The following is a 14703-nucleotide window of genomic DNA, read 5'->3' on the forward strand; positions in this document are numbered from 1 at the left end:
CAATTATTAATCGAAACAAAACAATTAAACTATTCCAGTACTTAAAAGTAAAATACATTTTCGGAAATTTATCATTTACCTAAAAAGTAATTAAAGTAATTATTACTCAGGGTCAGCCTTGCACAGCTCTCACTTATTTATAGATACTTATTGACTAAATATGCTTAGCTGAAATATGCTGAGTTATTGAATAATTGTTGATCAATACTGATCCGAGAAATTAATCTTAAGAGAAGACGGGTAAATACAATTTCAGAGGCCATCAAAGCATGCAGTTTTTGTTTAACATGGATAAAAGTAAGCATGAAATAAGATAAGCAAAACTTATTAAAATAAATTATTTACTAAACTATGTACAGTTATATACAGAGCGCGTTGAACAAAATCTTGCCTAAATGTCGAAAAGATTGAAGGACAAGGGTAAATAATTGCGAAAATAGTGCTTCGATAATAAAACAGAAAGTTTTAAAAGAAATGCACAAGTAAAATAAAAGAAAAAATATTAAATAAAATTAAAAAATAATTATTGAATTTCTCTGCTCTGAACAGTGAGGGCTCTCCTTTCAATCAGGTGACCCAGGTTTAAATCCGAGCGGTGGCTGGTAGATACGAAGTCTACAACCGGCTCTCACCGGCCCCACTGCTGACGTAAAATATCCCTTTGCCACCAGACTAACCGTGAAAGGTATTCGTGGTTTTCTTCTCTATGTAGCGCTAATACGGTTCGTTCCATCGAAAAGTCCTCCGCCAAGGCAATCTTTTCCAAATGCTGGATCAAGGTATTCCCTTGTCTTCCGTCTTTAAAACTACAGGGCTATGAAATTGAACAAGTCGTAAACTCAAAATCGGGTAGGCTGTTTAACGACGATTATAAAATAAAATAAAATTTTTCTGGTCCAAGCAAATTTTACGTTCCACGATCAAAAGAAAAATATTTTTTTCAGCCTTTACTAAATATTCAGTGTAAAGCACAACGCTGAATCCTCAAAATAAATAAATAAATAAATAAATAAAATACATAAATAAAAAATAAGAAAAAATGCAGATCACTTGAATTGTTTTTGATCTAGTTATTGAACGCTCTGAAATGTAACCTGGATCGCTTAAGGGTTTAACTTTAAACATGTTAATTGATTTGTGCAGAAAAGGTACAAACACAAAGTTGTTTTGTGCCTTAAATACCCCCAAAAATTAAAAAGAGAGCTTAAACCCTTTTACTAATCAACACAACGATAAATAATAATGATTGTATTTAACACATAGAGAGGAAAATAATATTAATTGTTTCTATTTTTCTAGATGTCTCTGTTCCCTGCTGATACAGATTTAGTAATCCAGTATTTCATTCTTATTGTATGTTTGTTTTTTAAATCAATATCTTTTTAAATTCAAATAAATTGATTCAAAATCATAGTTATAATAAACAACGATATGAAAATAGTCAGGGAAAAAAGATTTCAAAATTTAGTCTTTGATTATTTAGAGATAATTGTTTCATTCATTTAACAGTGAAATAAACTTAAATGAATATAATTGCATAAATGACAGAGTATGAATATTTACATTATGACCACCCTGCTAATAACATGTAGGACCACCTTCAGCCCTCAAAACTGCTAGCACCCACCGTGGCATTGATTCCACAAGGTGCTGATAGGTAGTCTGAGGTATCTGGTACCAAGCGCTCACGAACTGGTCCTGCAATTCCCTCACATTGCGAGGCGGTAGCGTGGCAGCACGAATTTGGTTTTCCAAGTAGGACCACAAATGTTCTATTGGATTAAGCTCAGGTGAATTTGGGGGCCAAGACATGACTTGAAAGTCACTGGAATGTTCCTCGACGATTCGACCCCTTTGACATGGTGCATTATTCTGTTGGTAAACACCATCCTTCGTAGGAAAAACTGTTGCCATGAACGGGTGAACCGAACCTGGTCTGCAACTATGTTCAAGTAGGCTTACAGACGTCAGGGATTGTTCTATGAGGATTATGAGTCCTAATGAGCCCCATGAAAACATTGTTCCTGGGCGAGAAACCATGAAAACGTGGGCGAGCCCATTGTTATAGATGGAGGGTGGTCATAATGTAATGGCTCTTCGGTGTATATATTGTATAAATGAATATCACAATTATATTTACCTGTGTAGCAGAAGGAACATCAGCACTTTCAACATCAATCCCGGTTTTTAACAATTTTCCAAAATCATTGTAAACTCTTTCCCCAACATCTGAAAGTATTCTTTATTAGTAACTATCTAGATGGTGATCTTATTATTTTGAACATATAGTTCAAGAAGAGGATAAGAAAATTGATAAAGCAAAAATTGGCCCATTGGCTTCCGAGATAATTAATTTTCTAACTAAGAGGAAACCATCAAATAAAAAATGATAGTTATGTTTTTGCTTAAGAATCATAGGAATTTTTTTAGTTGATTAACTACCAAATCTAAAAGAATACCTTCACTAAATGTTTAGTCATAAGATATATAATTATCAATGCATTAACTCTACCTGTAATAGACTGATAACACAATAATTTTACTACTACTTTTAATTTGCTCAAAATGTAAGGGGTGGACAAAACTGTGGAAATATTTCTATGCTAGCTTTTATGTAACAAATCTTTCTTTCAGCAGCAAATATTTTCATCCTTGGTAGATAAGCTGAAGAGCATCTATAGAAATCTAAGAAGCTGTTGGTAGTGAAATTTCTAGAAGAATATTCGAAAACTTTAATTTTTCCAACTTAAGTAACTGCAAAAGTAATTTTTTTAGAAAAATTGAAAATTAGCATACCCTTTAACAACTACGGAATTTTTGTAGTCTCAGAAATTATTTTCATAGTGATAACAACGGCAGTTTATAAATTTTTTTTTAGTAAACTGCAATAAATAATAATTCAATTCCCCTCTAAATATAGAATCTTTATTATTTTCCTAACGTGACCTCAGTAATACTTGGTATGATATTTCTCAATAATATAAACGGACTTAAAGCCTTATTTCTCAAACTATTGAAAAAATTACTGAAACTGAGCCTTTTTATTGATTTGTCCCACTTAATTATAACTATTTAATGCATTGATAAAAGTTTTATTTTAATATTCAAAATTATTATCCAATTTTTTTATTAACTTTTTAAATTTAGACTTACTCTACGTTGTAAAAATATATTTAAAGTTGAACATTTAGTATTTTTGTTTCATAACGAGTTGAAATTTTTAATGAATCAATAAAAAATATGAAAGACTTTCGAAATTGATCGAAATAGACAGCTGAGAGTTAAGGAATCATGAACTATCGTCTTCGAATGAAATGTAAACAACTAAATAGTCCCATAGGTGATGTTTAACTTCAGATAATCGTCCACTGTCAACTAGCAATGATAAATGGAAAGTCATATTCTAGGGACAAGCAAGTTCCGATGAGACCATTTTGTTCAATTTCAATACTATAAGGACAAAATATTAGTTGGAATTTAAGTCCCGTCGGAACAGAAAAAGTTAACCTCTATATCATTTCCATGGATATTTACCAAGCGTAAAAAAAAAATTTACAAACTTATTCTCAATCAGAATAAAATTTTACATTTTTTATAAAAGTCAAGCAGAGAGAGACAAGCTTTCGCATTTATGTTGTCGTTTTTAATGACACTGGGACAAGCGAAGCTCGCCAGGTCAGCCATTGGTCTTTTTTACAAATTCAGTCAAAAAAGTGCACATTTCGTTTGACTAAAGAGCATCGCAAAGGATGAAAGTACGTTTTAGCTCAGAAACCGACGGATAGATGGCAGCACCACTCGCGAGGAAACTTTGACGTAGATCTGAAAGGAAAGGAAATGTTCTGCAAATCCCTGTGCCCTTGGTACTGCTCAGTGAACGACTACAGAACTTTCGATTCCACAGATTTTACGAGCACGTGTATTACATGGGTTTTAGTGGAGTCGATGATTGAATCCCGGGTCCGCCTGACCAGAGTCAGACTCTCTAACCACTGGGGTACCACGGCCTTTTATTGAACTGTACATTTTATTGAAAAAAAAGCCTTGCTTGCTGAGAATGTGCATAAATACAGAACTTAAATCGAGTTTAGTTTAATATATATGAAATAAATGCAACATTTACTCACCACCTTGGCCTGCTCCAAGAATCATCAGAACTATCAGATTTAATAATGAAGAAGTCTGGGAACTAATTGTGTGGCATAAAGTTACCTACAAAATTTAAAAAAAAATATATATATATACTCACAATTAAATAGTACAGCATATAGAGGTTCAAAACATCTTAAAAAAGTTTTTAAGCTTCGTTAGTCAAGGAAAAACGAATAACTCTAAAAAAAGATCATGGGACAAAGCCCAACCAGTGTATAGAGTCTATCATCCTTTTAACCTATACCTATATAAAACTGAGATTAATATTTCTACACCGAAGGGTCATCAACTTCTTCATCACGAGGTCTTCTCGTTCACTTTGCATCCAGCTATCTGTTTGGTTGCTGGTTAAAAATATTAGGGACAGAATTAATTGTCCCAGTTGGGATTTGAACCCAAGAACTCTCTGGAAAAAAGCAGACAGCCTAACTGTTACACCACAAGTGTATTTTTCCTGTAGACCTAGCATATATATATTCCTATCATTATCAGTATAAAAATATATTGTTATAGACAGGATTATCCTGTTTCTACAAAAAAAAAATGATAAAACATTAAGCGCTTGTGTTAACACTTTGTTTTGTTGAAGAAATCGCTTAAAGGTGCATAATATACTGTGTATCTTTAAGCTAGAACATTACAATCGAGTTAAAGGGTAAATACTCTTTCGCTTTCCTTCATAAAAGAACCTTTTGCATTATTGTAAATGTAGCGGGTATTTTTGCAGACAGAATTTTCTGGTAGACCAAATATTTTTATAAAAGCATCAAATTTCAATATGATCTGATAAGGTATCAGCAAATATTAGAAGTAAAATATGTCTCACCGGAGCAAGATCTGTGCAGGCATATAATATAGCATCGAAGAGTTCATTTGAAGTATTATACTTTTCAACTGATAAGCTGTACTTTGAAATAGTTTTGGAACAATCTCTAACAATGTTTCCAGTTTGAAGCATAGTCTGAAAAGAAAAAGGGTACTGTTAGTTGCTTTAATCTTGCAAAATTATGCGTCGCAAACGTTTCACAATTTATGAGGCTAATCAGAGTTATCAATTTTTTAAATTCACTTTATTCTAAGAATCTATCTATCTATCTATATATATATATAACAATTTTTAACTTTTTATATATATTTTTACATAGTTTCCATTTTAAGGAAGATTTAACTATTTGTAAAAATATAAAATAGTTTATATGGTTTTACTTGTGGTTATACTCTCTGATAAACTGGANTATATATATATACTAACTACCAATAAATATTTGGACATGTGTGGTTGAAAAGAAAAAAAACTTTATTCATAATCAATAGTTGTTCGAGCCTCCACGAGAGGCAATTACTGCGTGAACCCTCAGGGGCATACTATCCACAAGTCCTTGCGTGACGGCTAGTGGTATTTTCTTCCACTCGGCTTGGAGAAGACATGATTTTCACCGATTTTGGACGGGTAGTACACCCTTTAATTCGGTGATCCCACTCGTCCCAGAGGTTCTTGATAGGGTTCAGGTCTGGGCACTGGGCAGACCAGTCCATTCGATTAACCCCATTGGCACCATACCAAGCCTTGGTGATCTTCGTAACATGACAGCTGGCATTGTCGTCCTGGAAGTAACAGGGGTCCACTCCGTAAAACTGCTGCAACGTAGGAAGCACATTGTCATACATAATAGTGCAGTAGGCACCTGCGTTGAGCTTACCATGAATGGGGACCAAGGATCCCAATCCATAGTAGGAGAAACACCTCCAGAGCATAATTTCACCTCCGCCGACTTGACTGTTGGCACAATGCATTCTGGCAGGAGACATTCTCCAGGCATACACCAAACCCAGACCCTGCCATCCGAATGGTCGAGGATGAACCTTGATTCGTCGCTCCAAAGAACCGCTTTCCACTGATCTATGGTTCAATTTCGATGTGCTTTGCCCCACATTAACCGAGCAGTGCAGTTGGACTTTGCGATCAAAGATTTATGGGCAGCAGCACGACCATGAAAACCAGGCAGATGTGCTTCCTTACGGATGGTATTAATTGAAACAACACTCCCGGATGCCTGTTGAAACTCCTTTAGTAGGTGGGCCATCGGCTGGGTGCGGTTCTGCCGAATTTCTCTCGACAACATCCGTCGGACTCAATCTCTCAGTTTCGTTGGTCTTCCGACTCGGGGCACATTCCAACACTCACCGCTCACCTTACACTTCTTAATCTTATAAGCCTCTGTCGATTTTGGGTAATTCAGCTCGCTAGATATGTCCCTTTAGGATCGGCCATTTTTGTGACACCCGACAATTATACCTTTATCGAACTCAGAGAGCTCCGAACTGCGTGGCATCTTGCATGGGCCAATACTCATACTTATACTCATATGTGGTAGTTATCTTAGCATCAGCCCTGCGAGGGGCTCTAACTAATTCATCTGAGTGGGAATGCATGATAAATCGCCGAAGCACAATTGAATGGTGAAAGTTGGGGTTCAGTAACATTTAGTGAGAGAAAATTAAAATAAAATACCGAGATTATACAAACAAACTTAAGAGAGAGAAGAGGTTTTTGTAGTTAACTGTCACGCCTCCCCCTGAGGCATTACCCCCGAGCTTCGCAGGTGCACAGTAGCCATATAGCCTCAGAGAAATAGGAAAATACATGATAATAAATTCACAAAAATATATACAAGTATTTACAACTATTTACAAAATTTACGGGACAATACCCCATCGGATAGAAAAAAGGTGGTTGCCGGGCTATATTTTATGTTGTCTTTGATGAGCTCAAAATCAAAGATTTTAAAGTAGTTGCACGTATCACAGGAGAGTGCATCTCTGAAGAAATTTGCACATAGTTCAGCTATGTGTTCATCTATTTTGTTGATTTTTAAATCTTTTCTTAAATCTTTCAATCTCATGGATCTGGGGACTCCAGTGATGTATCTAAGAAATTTATTTTGAGTACTCTCTAGTTTCTTCTTTTGAGTAGCAGTGGTTGTGTTCCATGCAGGGGCTGCATAGCTGTTAATAGGTCGAATGCATTGGAGATATAGCTTTTGTTTTGTTTTGAGTGGAAGTTTTGAGTTATAGTTTAATATCGGCTACAGAACTCGATAGGCTCCTTGCGCTTTTTTAATAATATTATCAATATGGGAATTCCAGTTTAAAGTACTAGTAATGGTCACGCCTAGGTAAGTGGCCTTTCGAACTAATGGTATTGTATCATTGAATAGAGTAATATTTGGATAAACGAATTTCTTTTTACTTGATTTTCTAATAATTAGTAATGAAGATATGGTAGTGTTGATGGCTACCTTCCATTTTGTGTACCAGTCTTCGATATGAGGTATGATATTACTAAGATTAGTTACTGACTTCTTAGGATTTATGGATCTGCTCACAAGGGCAGTATCATCCGCATGGAAGGCTGNTTAAATATTGTCATGTTTTTAGTGCATGAATCTGAATTGAACAACCTGATAATGCTCACTCTGGTTATTGTTATCGGGTTGCTCACTACGTGCTCTTGCGAGGCCGAATCCAGTCAATTAAAAATGAAAACTGTTGCCAGCGCGAGAAAAGAAATATCATCGGTTTTATTGATACATACATACATACGTACGTATTAGCGTTTTATATAATATAGATACCAAGATTATACAAAAAAACTTAAGAGAGAAAAGAGGTTTTTGTAGCTAACTGCCCCCCCCCCTCCCCACGATGTATTACCCCCGAGCTTCGCAGGTGCACAGTAGCCATATAGCCTCAGAGAAATAGGAAAAATGCATGATAATAAATTCACAAAAATAAATACAAGTATTTACAACAATTTACAATCAAAGTTTTTAAAGTAGTTGCACGTATCACAGGAGAGTGCATCTCTGAAGAAATTTGCACTTAGTTCAACTATGTGTTCATCTATTTTGTTGATTTTTAAACCTTTTCTTAGATCTTTCATTCTCATGGATCTGGGGGCTCCAGTGATGTATCTAAGAAATGTATTTTGAGTACTCTCTAGTTTCATTTTTTGAGTAGCAGTGGTTGTGCTCCATGCAGGGGCCGCATAGCTGTTGATCGGTCGAATGCATTGGAGGTATAGCTTTTGTTTTGTTTTGAGTGCAAGTTTTGAGTTATAGTTTAATATCGGCTACAGAGCTCGATAGGCTCCTTGCGCTTTTTTAATAATATTATCAATATGGGAATTCCAGTTTAAAGTACTAGTAATGGTGACGACGCCTAAGTAAGTGGCCTTTCGAACTAGTGGTATTGTATCATTGAATAGAGTAATATTTGGATAAACGATTTTCTTTTTACTTGATTTTCTAATAATTAGTAATGAAGATATGGTAGTGTTGATGGCTACCTTCCATTTTGTGCACCAGTCTTCGATATGAGGTATGATATTACTAAGATTAGTTACTGACTTCTTAGGATTTATGGATCTGCTCATAAGGGCAGTATCATCCGCATGGAAGGCTGAGGTGATGTTTCTCTTATTATTAAAATTTGGAAAGTCCGCTGAATAAATCAGGTAGAGCACAGGGCCGAGGATTGATCCTTGCGGAACTCCTGCTTTAATGCATCTAGTGGTAGAAACGGCTGTATTAATATTTATATGAAAAGTTCTGTTTGTCAGATAATTATTAATTAGCAGAATTAGATCTTTGGGGATATTGAAATTTATGAGCTTGTATATGAGGCCCTGATGCCAGACGCGGTCAAAGGCTTTGACCTCATCCAACATCAGGATCGCTGTTGTTTCTTTTTTGAAGAATCTTTGGTTAATATTCTCAATAATTCTCACTAGTTGTTTAGTGGTAGATAGGTGTTCTCGAAAACCGAATTGTTATTCCGGGATAAAACTGAGATGGAGCTTTAGTCTGTTGAGGATTATCTTCTCAAAACTTTTTGAAAATGCGGTCAGCAAACTAATGGGTGTGTAACTTTCAGGATTTAGAAGATTTTCCCCTTGATTGGGGAAGAGCGCAACCTGAGCGTGTTTCCATTTGATGGGGGGGGGGATATTTCAGCTTGAGGCAAGCATTGATGATGTTTAGCAGCTGCTCGATGATGTTGGGTGGGAGGGTGTTAATCATGAGGTTATTTATATTATCAGTACCGGGAGCTTTATTATTCTGAAATTTGGTGATAATACTGGTGATCTCTTCCATAGTAACTGGATCTGAGGTTAACTGATAGTCATTTGTCAAGAAATTATTGACAGCATTAATAATAATATCATCGAAATTTGCGCCAATAGGATCGTTATTAAGCGAAAATTGTCTTTCCATTGCGTCTGCGAAAATTTCGCATTTATCAGTATCGGAATAAGCCTTGCNTTTTTCGTTCCAGGTTTCTTTTTTAAATTCGTCGATTTGTTTCTTTATGCTTTTGCTAAAGTTATTTAGCTGATTTTTAATGTTTGGATCCAGAGTTCTCTGATAAAGTTTCCTTAATTTATTCTTCATTTTAATTTGACATTTAATGTAGAATGGCAATTTATAATAATCGTTCCTGATTTCAGTGCTATATGAGGCATTTTTGTATGCATCTTGTATAATGTTGATCAGGTTATCAATTTCTTCGTTAATCATTTGTTTTTAGTCGGGATCACTTTTGAGGAAGGAGTGATTATGGAGTACGTTATGGAATGAGAGCCATTCGGTAGTATTTCTGGTCCTGTTTACTAAACTCAACAGTGGCAACAATAGGTAGGTGATCGCTGTTAAGTTCATGGTAGGTCTCTACAATGATTGTTGCTTTAGTATTAGTTATTAGGAAGTCTGGGATGTCGTGGGCAGCTCGAGGTCCATTCGGTGTATATGTATATTTCGTGGGAGCATAAATGGTGCGTCCACGATTTTTCACTTGTTTAATAAGTCTGAGTCCTGTTCTATTATTTTTCCTACTCCCCTAGGTGGTGTTTTTAGCATTGAAGTCTCCAACGATGATATTTTCTAGATGTGAAGGGAAGATATCGTTGATGTTTTTGTATGATAGTGGATGATCGGGAGGTTATAAATGCTCGTGACTTTAGTTTTCCTGTAGTTATTTAAGGCAATAATAGCTGAGACTTCTTCGTTTCCATCATTATTGGTCGTACTGTAGAGAGTGGATGAGTAATTTTTCTTTATGTACATTGCAGCACCTCCGCCTCTGCAGGTGACTCTATCACAACGATAAGTATTATAATTCAGGAAGTTAACCATGCTACCAGGGTTGAGGTGGGTTTCAGAGATAGCACAGATGTCGATATCATGTGTAGCCAAAAAATTCAGTAGTTCGCCTTTTTTGTTATAAATACCATTGGCATTACATGCCGCTATGATGATAGGCTTGGACTTATTAGGCGTCCTATCCATTATCATTAGAATTGGTTTCCTGATTTATAGCAGTGCTAGCTTTCAATGTGGTTAGAAGTTGGGCTATGGCAGTATTGTTGCATAGTTTAAAAATATCAGTTAGATCAATAACAAGCTTTTTAGCTTCGTCTATTTTCGGGTTTAGGAGATTTATTTCATTTTGTTGATCTTGCTGCTTTAGAGATTCAGCATGCGATTTGTTGACATATATGTTCTTATGCTGAAACTTATGCTTATGATTTGTTGATGATATCTATATGCTTTGTTATCTTTTTTGTTATTAATTTTATCAATGATAGCAACATAGGTTTTCGCCACAATTAGTACATTTAGCGGGCTGTTCTTTAGCTTTTGTGCAACTTTTGGTGTTATGTCCGACTGCGCATGTAGAAATCGATGGCATTTGAAACATTGTATAGGGCCTTTGCCTCTTCCTTTATAATTTTCAACCGAAACTCCGACTATATTTCCTAATTTGAAACATTGTATAGAGCCTTTGCCTCTTCCTTTATAATTTTCAACCGAAACTCCGGCTATATTTCCTACTTGAGTGAGAGAATATATCTCTTTACTGATGCCAATGTTGTTCCCTACACGATAGATACCGGCGGAGGGCGTGACGTATCTCAAGAGCTCAGATATAGTCATTTGCATAGGTGTCCAAATACTTATTGGTAGATAGTGTGTATATATACATTTCTCAAAGGACATTGTAAGTCTTGTATAAACTAACGGTATTAGCAAATATTTTTTGTTGTTGCATAAAATGGAAGAAGAGAGTCCACAAGGGCAAATTTTTCTCATTTTCATGCATCGCAGTATGCAAATTTTGAGTTTGACGTAGAAGACGACGCTTTAGCGGGGGCGAATTTGATTTGGCTTTCAACATAATGTAAGACAAAGCGGAAAAGAAATATCGACATTCAGTAACTCAGTGTTTCAATGAGTGCATTGTCGCAACGAAGTCATTTCACCAAATCAAAAACTTAAAGAGTCGTTGGCCGGTAAGAGAGGGAATAAACACAAGCCAAAGTAGGAGAAGCCATTGGAGTTTCCCATAGTGTGATTTCTAGGATCTGGAACGGTTTTTTGGAGACTGGATTTGCAGACCAAAGATCGGGACAAGGGCGTAGACGTGCAACAATGACCAATGAAGACCGTTATTTAACGTTAACGGCTCGGAGACACCGAAATATGAATGCCACTCTTCTTCAACAACACATTCGTTCGGCTACTGGAACCACAGTTTCGATCCGGACTGTCCGGAACCTCCGTCACGTTGTAGGTCTGTATCCTCGCCGACCAATGGTGCGCATCACGTTAACAGCAAGGCACCGTCACTGTAGGCGACAGAGCATGTGAGCTGGAGGAGAAATGAGTGGTGTTAATTATATTATCTTCTCTGACGTGTTCCTCTTTTCTGTTCATCCTGATAATAGGCGTAATTTCTTTTTCAACTGGAGGGAATGTAGCCCTAGAAACAATACTGCCTATCATATCCTATATATGGGTGTGGAGGGGCTCCATTTATATGGATACGCTCCACCAGCATTTGTGATAAAAATTAATTTCCTTAAAGAACTCAGAGAGGAAGTAGTTAAAAAAAAACCCACTCAAATTTAATAGCAAGGAAGTGCAATTACACACTTTGAATTCATAATTTTTGAATTTTGTAAGAAAAATAAAAACATGCCATGCATGACTTACTGTTATCAACATTTTCATTGTTAAGAGAGGGTTAGCCTCAGGAATCAATCCGTATCTATCCCGACATACTTGATACATCTCCTCAACATCAGGTACTCTGCCGAATAAAGCTATGAGCGTTGCTTTCTTCAAGCCAGATATTTCTTCTTTTTCTTTCAATGGAAATACCTAAGGGAAAAAAAAGACATTAACTGTTTCAGAGAGAAATAGTTAGAAAGAAAACGATAGAATAATGTGATTTAACACAAATATATGCAGCGGTTGGAGAACATCATAGAAACACTTTGGAGTTGGAGAACATTATGGAGAACATTGGGGTTGGAGAACATTATGGAAACTATACTAACTCGGTGTAAACAATCTTTCTTTCAGCTGCATATGTTTTGGGAGGTTTTGCATGGCAAAATTTGAGGGATCATGATTTGAAGTTATTAAAAGTAATACCTTTTTTTAACCATGCAATATTCAGATAAACCAAAATGAGGAGACGAGGTTAATAACTTTTTTTTTGCTTTAAGATTAGCAATTTTGTAATCATGAACGGAAGTCTATGAAACATCCGGGCAACCGAGGCCGCTTGCGGCCCTTTTCCCATTCATCTTTAACACTAGGTTTACGGGAAGCGTCATTTTGACGCATTTCGAATTTTATAAGGAAAATTTCAAACCCCGTTTGTATTTTTTTTATCTCTTGTAATGTCTTTTATCCATTCATCGAGGATAAAATCATTTCATAAATATATATTGAAGTCTATCTTCTTCAAAAGCGTTGAAATATTGAAATTCTCTTTATGGTATACCTATCTCTACGGATACGTGTCAATTTGACGCGATCGTAATTTAGACAAAATTTTGAGTAAGGAATGTACCAACAATACTTCTGTTATTCGATATCGTTATCTCAAATGAAACAAGCTATAAACAACTGTTGACGTTGAGCAATAATAGGTTAAGCAATAATAGGTTAAGCAATAATAGGTTTAAACTGTACTTACATCGGCAACGTTCATCATGAAATGATTGTACATGAGTACGAAACCTTTACGAAAGTATATAGCTTTTCCTTTAAGTTGAAAAATTGTCTTCTTCTCAGCACTCTAAAAAAGAGAATATTTTAAAAATAAGAAATCAGTTTTTAAATGATTGGAAATGACGAGAAAGTTTAACTTACATTCGTTAATAGTTGTACATTTTTTAACGTGTGATCCAATGACAATGGACTAAGCCCTTTTGGCATGACTTCTCTAAAAGTAAAATAGAGCAATTTATAAGCTGAGTCGTAAAAAGTAGTAGTTTTTGCTACACTGTGTTACGTCGAATTCATTTAAATTTCGAATTCTTCATCTTTTATTTATTTATTTCAAATGGCAGAGGTGAATTAACATGTTAAAAAGCAAAAACACAGGAACAAAACAAGAAAGTAAAAAGTCATTTCCTCTGGAGCGCTCTTGCTTCCCAATATCACTCTGTAGACGACGACCCGCGGAGGGCCCTGCAGCGCAGGATGTAGCCGCTATCCAAAACAGCTTGGCTCTTGCACAGAGAACAATAGGGATCAGGTACCAGCCCTAAACGAATCAGGTGCGTGACTAGACAGTCATGTCCGGAAACTGAGCCACCGCTTCTCGGCGCGGCCAGTCTGGAATGGTGTTCTGTCGAAGATCTCACCACACTTTGGTTTTTAGCCTTTCTGATAATTGGTGATGGAAATCCCTATTTATTTTTGATCTAACAATCCTTTTCAAAGTTGAAAAGGGAACTGGGCTACTAAGAGCCTGGAGAATTCTTGTGCCTCTCTTTGCCAAAGCGATCATCTTTTATAATTAGGAAAAAAATAAAGTTATCTCAAACAGTACTTTAAATGTACCATTGAGTAAGTATCATTTATTTAGAGTTTTAAAGAAGTGGTGAATTAGTCATTTGGCTTGTTATATATTTTTAGGAGAAAAATTTAAAAATATCATTACCACGGAAAATATATAATTTAGATTTGTTGTTGTAGTTGTAGTCCATTTACGTCGCACTAGAGCTGCACAATGGGCTATTGGTGATGGTCTGGGAAACATCCCTGAGGATGATCCGAAGACATGCCATCGCAATTTTGATCCTCTGAAGAGGGGATGGCACCCCCACTTCGGTCGACCGACGAACTACACGCAAAGTCGAGCACTTTAACGGTAGAATAGTTTAGCGAGGACCAATACCGCACACCCTTAGTCCCTACTCAGACTGATCCAAGTGGTCACCCACCCGTACACTGACCGCAGCCAGTGATGCTTGACTTCGGTGATCTGCTGGGAACCGTGTCCTAACGATCAGTCCACTGCGGGACTTTTAATTTAGAAGATACGTATATAGTGAGCTAATACTTACAGTTTTGTTTAACACTTACAGTATATTTTTTAATAACTTTTAAATCCAAATAATTTTTATATTCGATGCAATTTTCAACTACTAGCTGAATTTTGAAAAAAAATTACTAACAATTATTATTAACT

General features: G+C 36.0%; 1 protein-coding gene across 5 annotated transcripts in view; it reads right to left on the reverse strand.

Moving 5' to 3' along the window:
- The window catches only part of LOC107451618 (rifampicin phosphotransferase), a 126479-nt gene that overhangs the window by 18154 nt on the left and 93622 nt on the right, over positions 1-14703 (reverse strand). For all 5 annotated transcript variants that reach the window (XM_071180576.1, XM_071180580.1, XM_071180578.1 and 2 more), the window contains exons 23-28: positions 13377-13449; positions 13201-13302; positions 12207-12374; positions 4979-5113; positions 4128-4212; positions 2141-2229 (exon numbers count right to left, since the gene is read on the reverse strand). In XM_071180576.1, coding sequence (XP_071036677.1) covers positions 2141-2229; positions 4128-4212; positions 4979-5113; positions 12207-12374; positions 13201-13302; positions 13377-13449 — 652 coding nt within the window. The remainder of the gene's footprint in view (positions 1-2140; positions 2230-4127; positions 4213-4978; positions 5114-12206; positions 12375-13200; positions 13303-13376; positions 13450-14703) is intronic.

This window comes from Parasteatoda tepidariorum, chromosome 5 (assembly GCF_043381705.1).
Source record: "Parasteatoda tepidariorum isolate YZ-2023 chromosome 5, CAS_Ptep_4.0, whole genome shotgun sequence".
In the NCBI taxonomy this organism is placed as follows: Eukaryota; Metazoa; Arthropoda; class Arachnida; order Araneae; family Theridiidae; genus Parasteatoda; species Parasteatoda tepidariorum.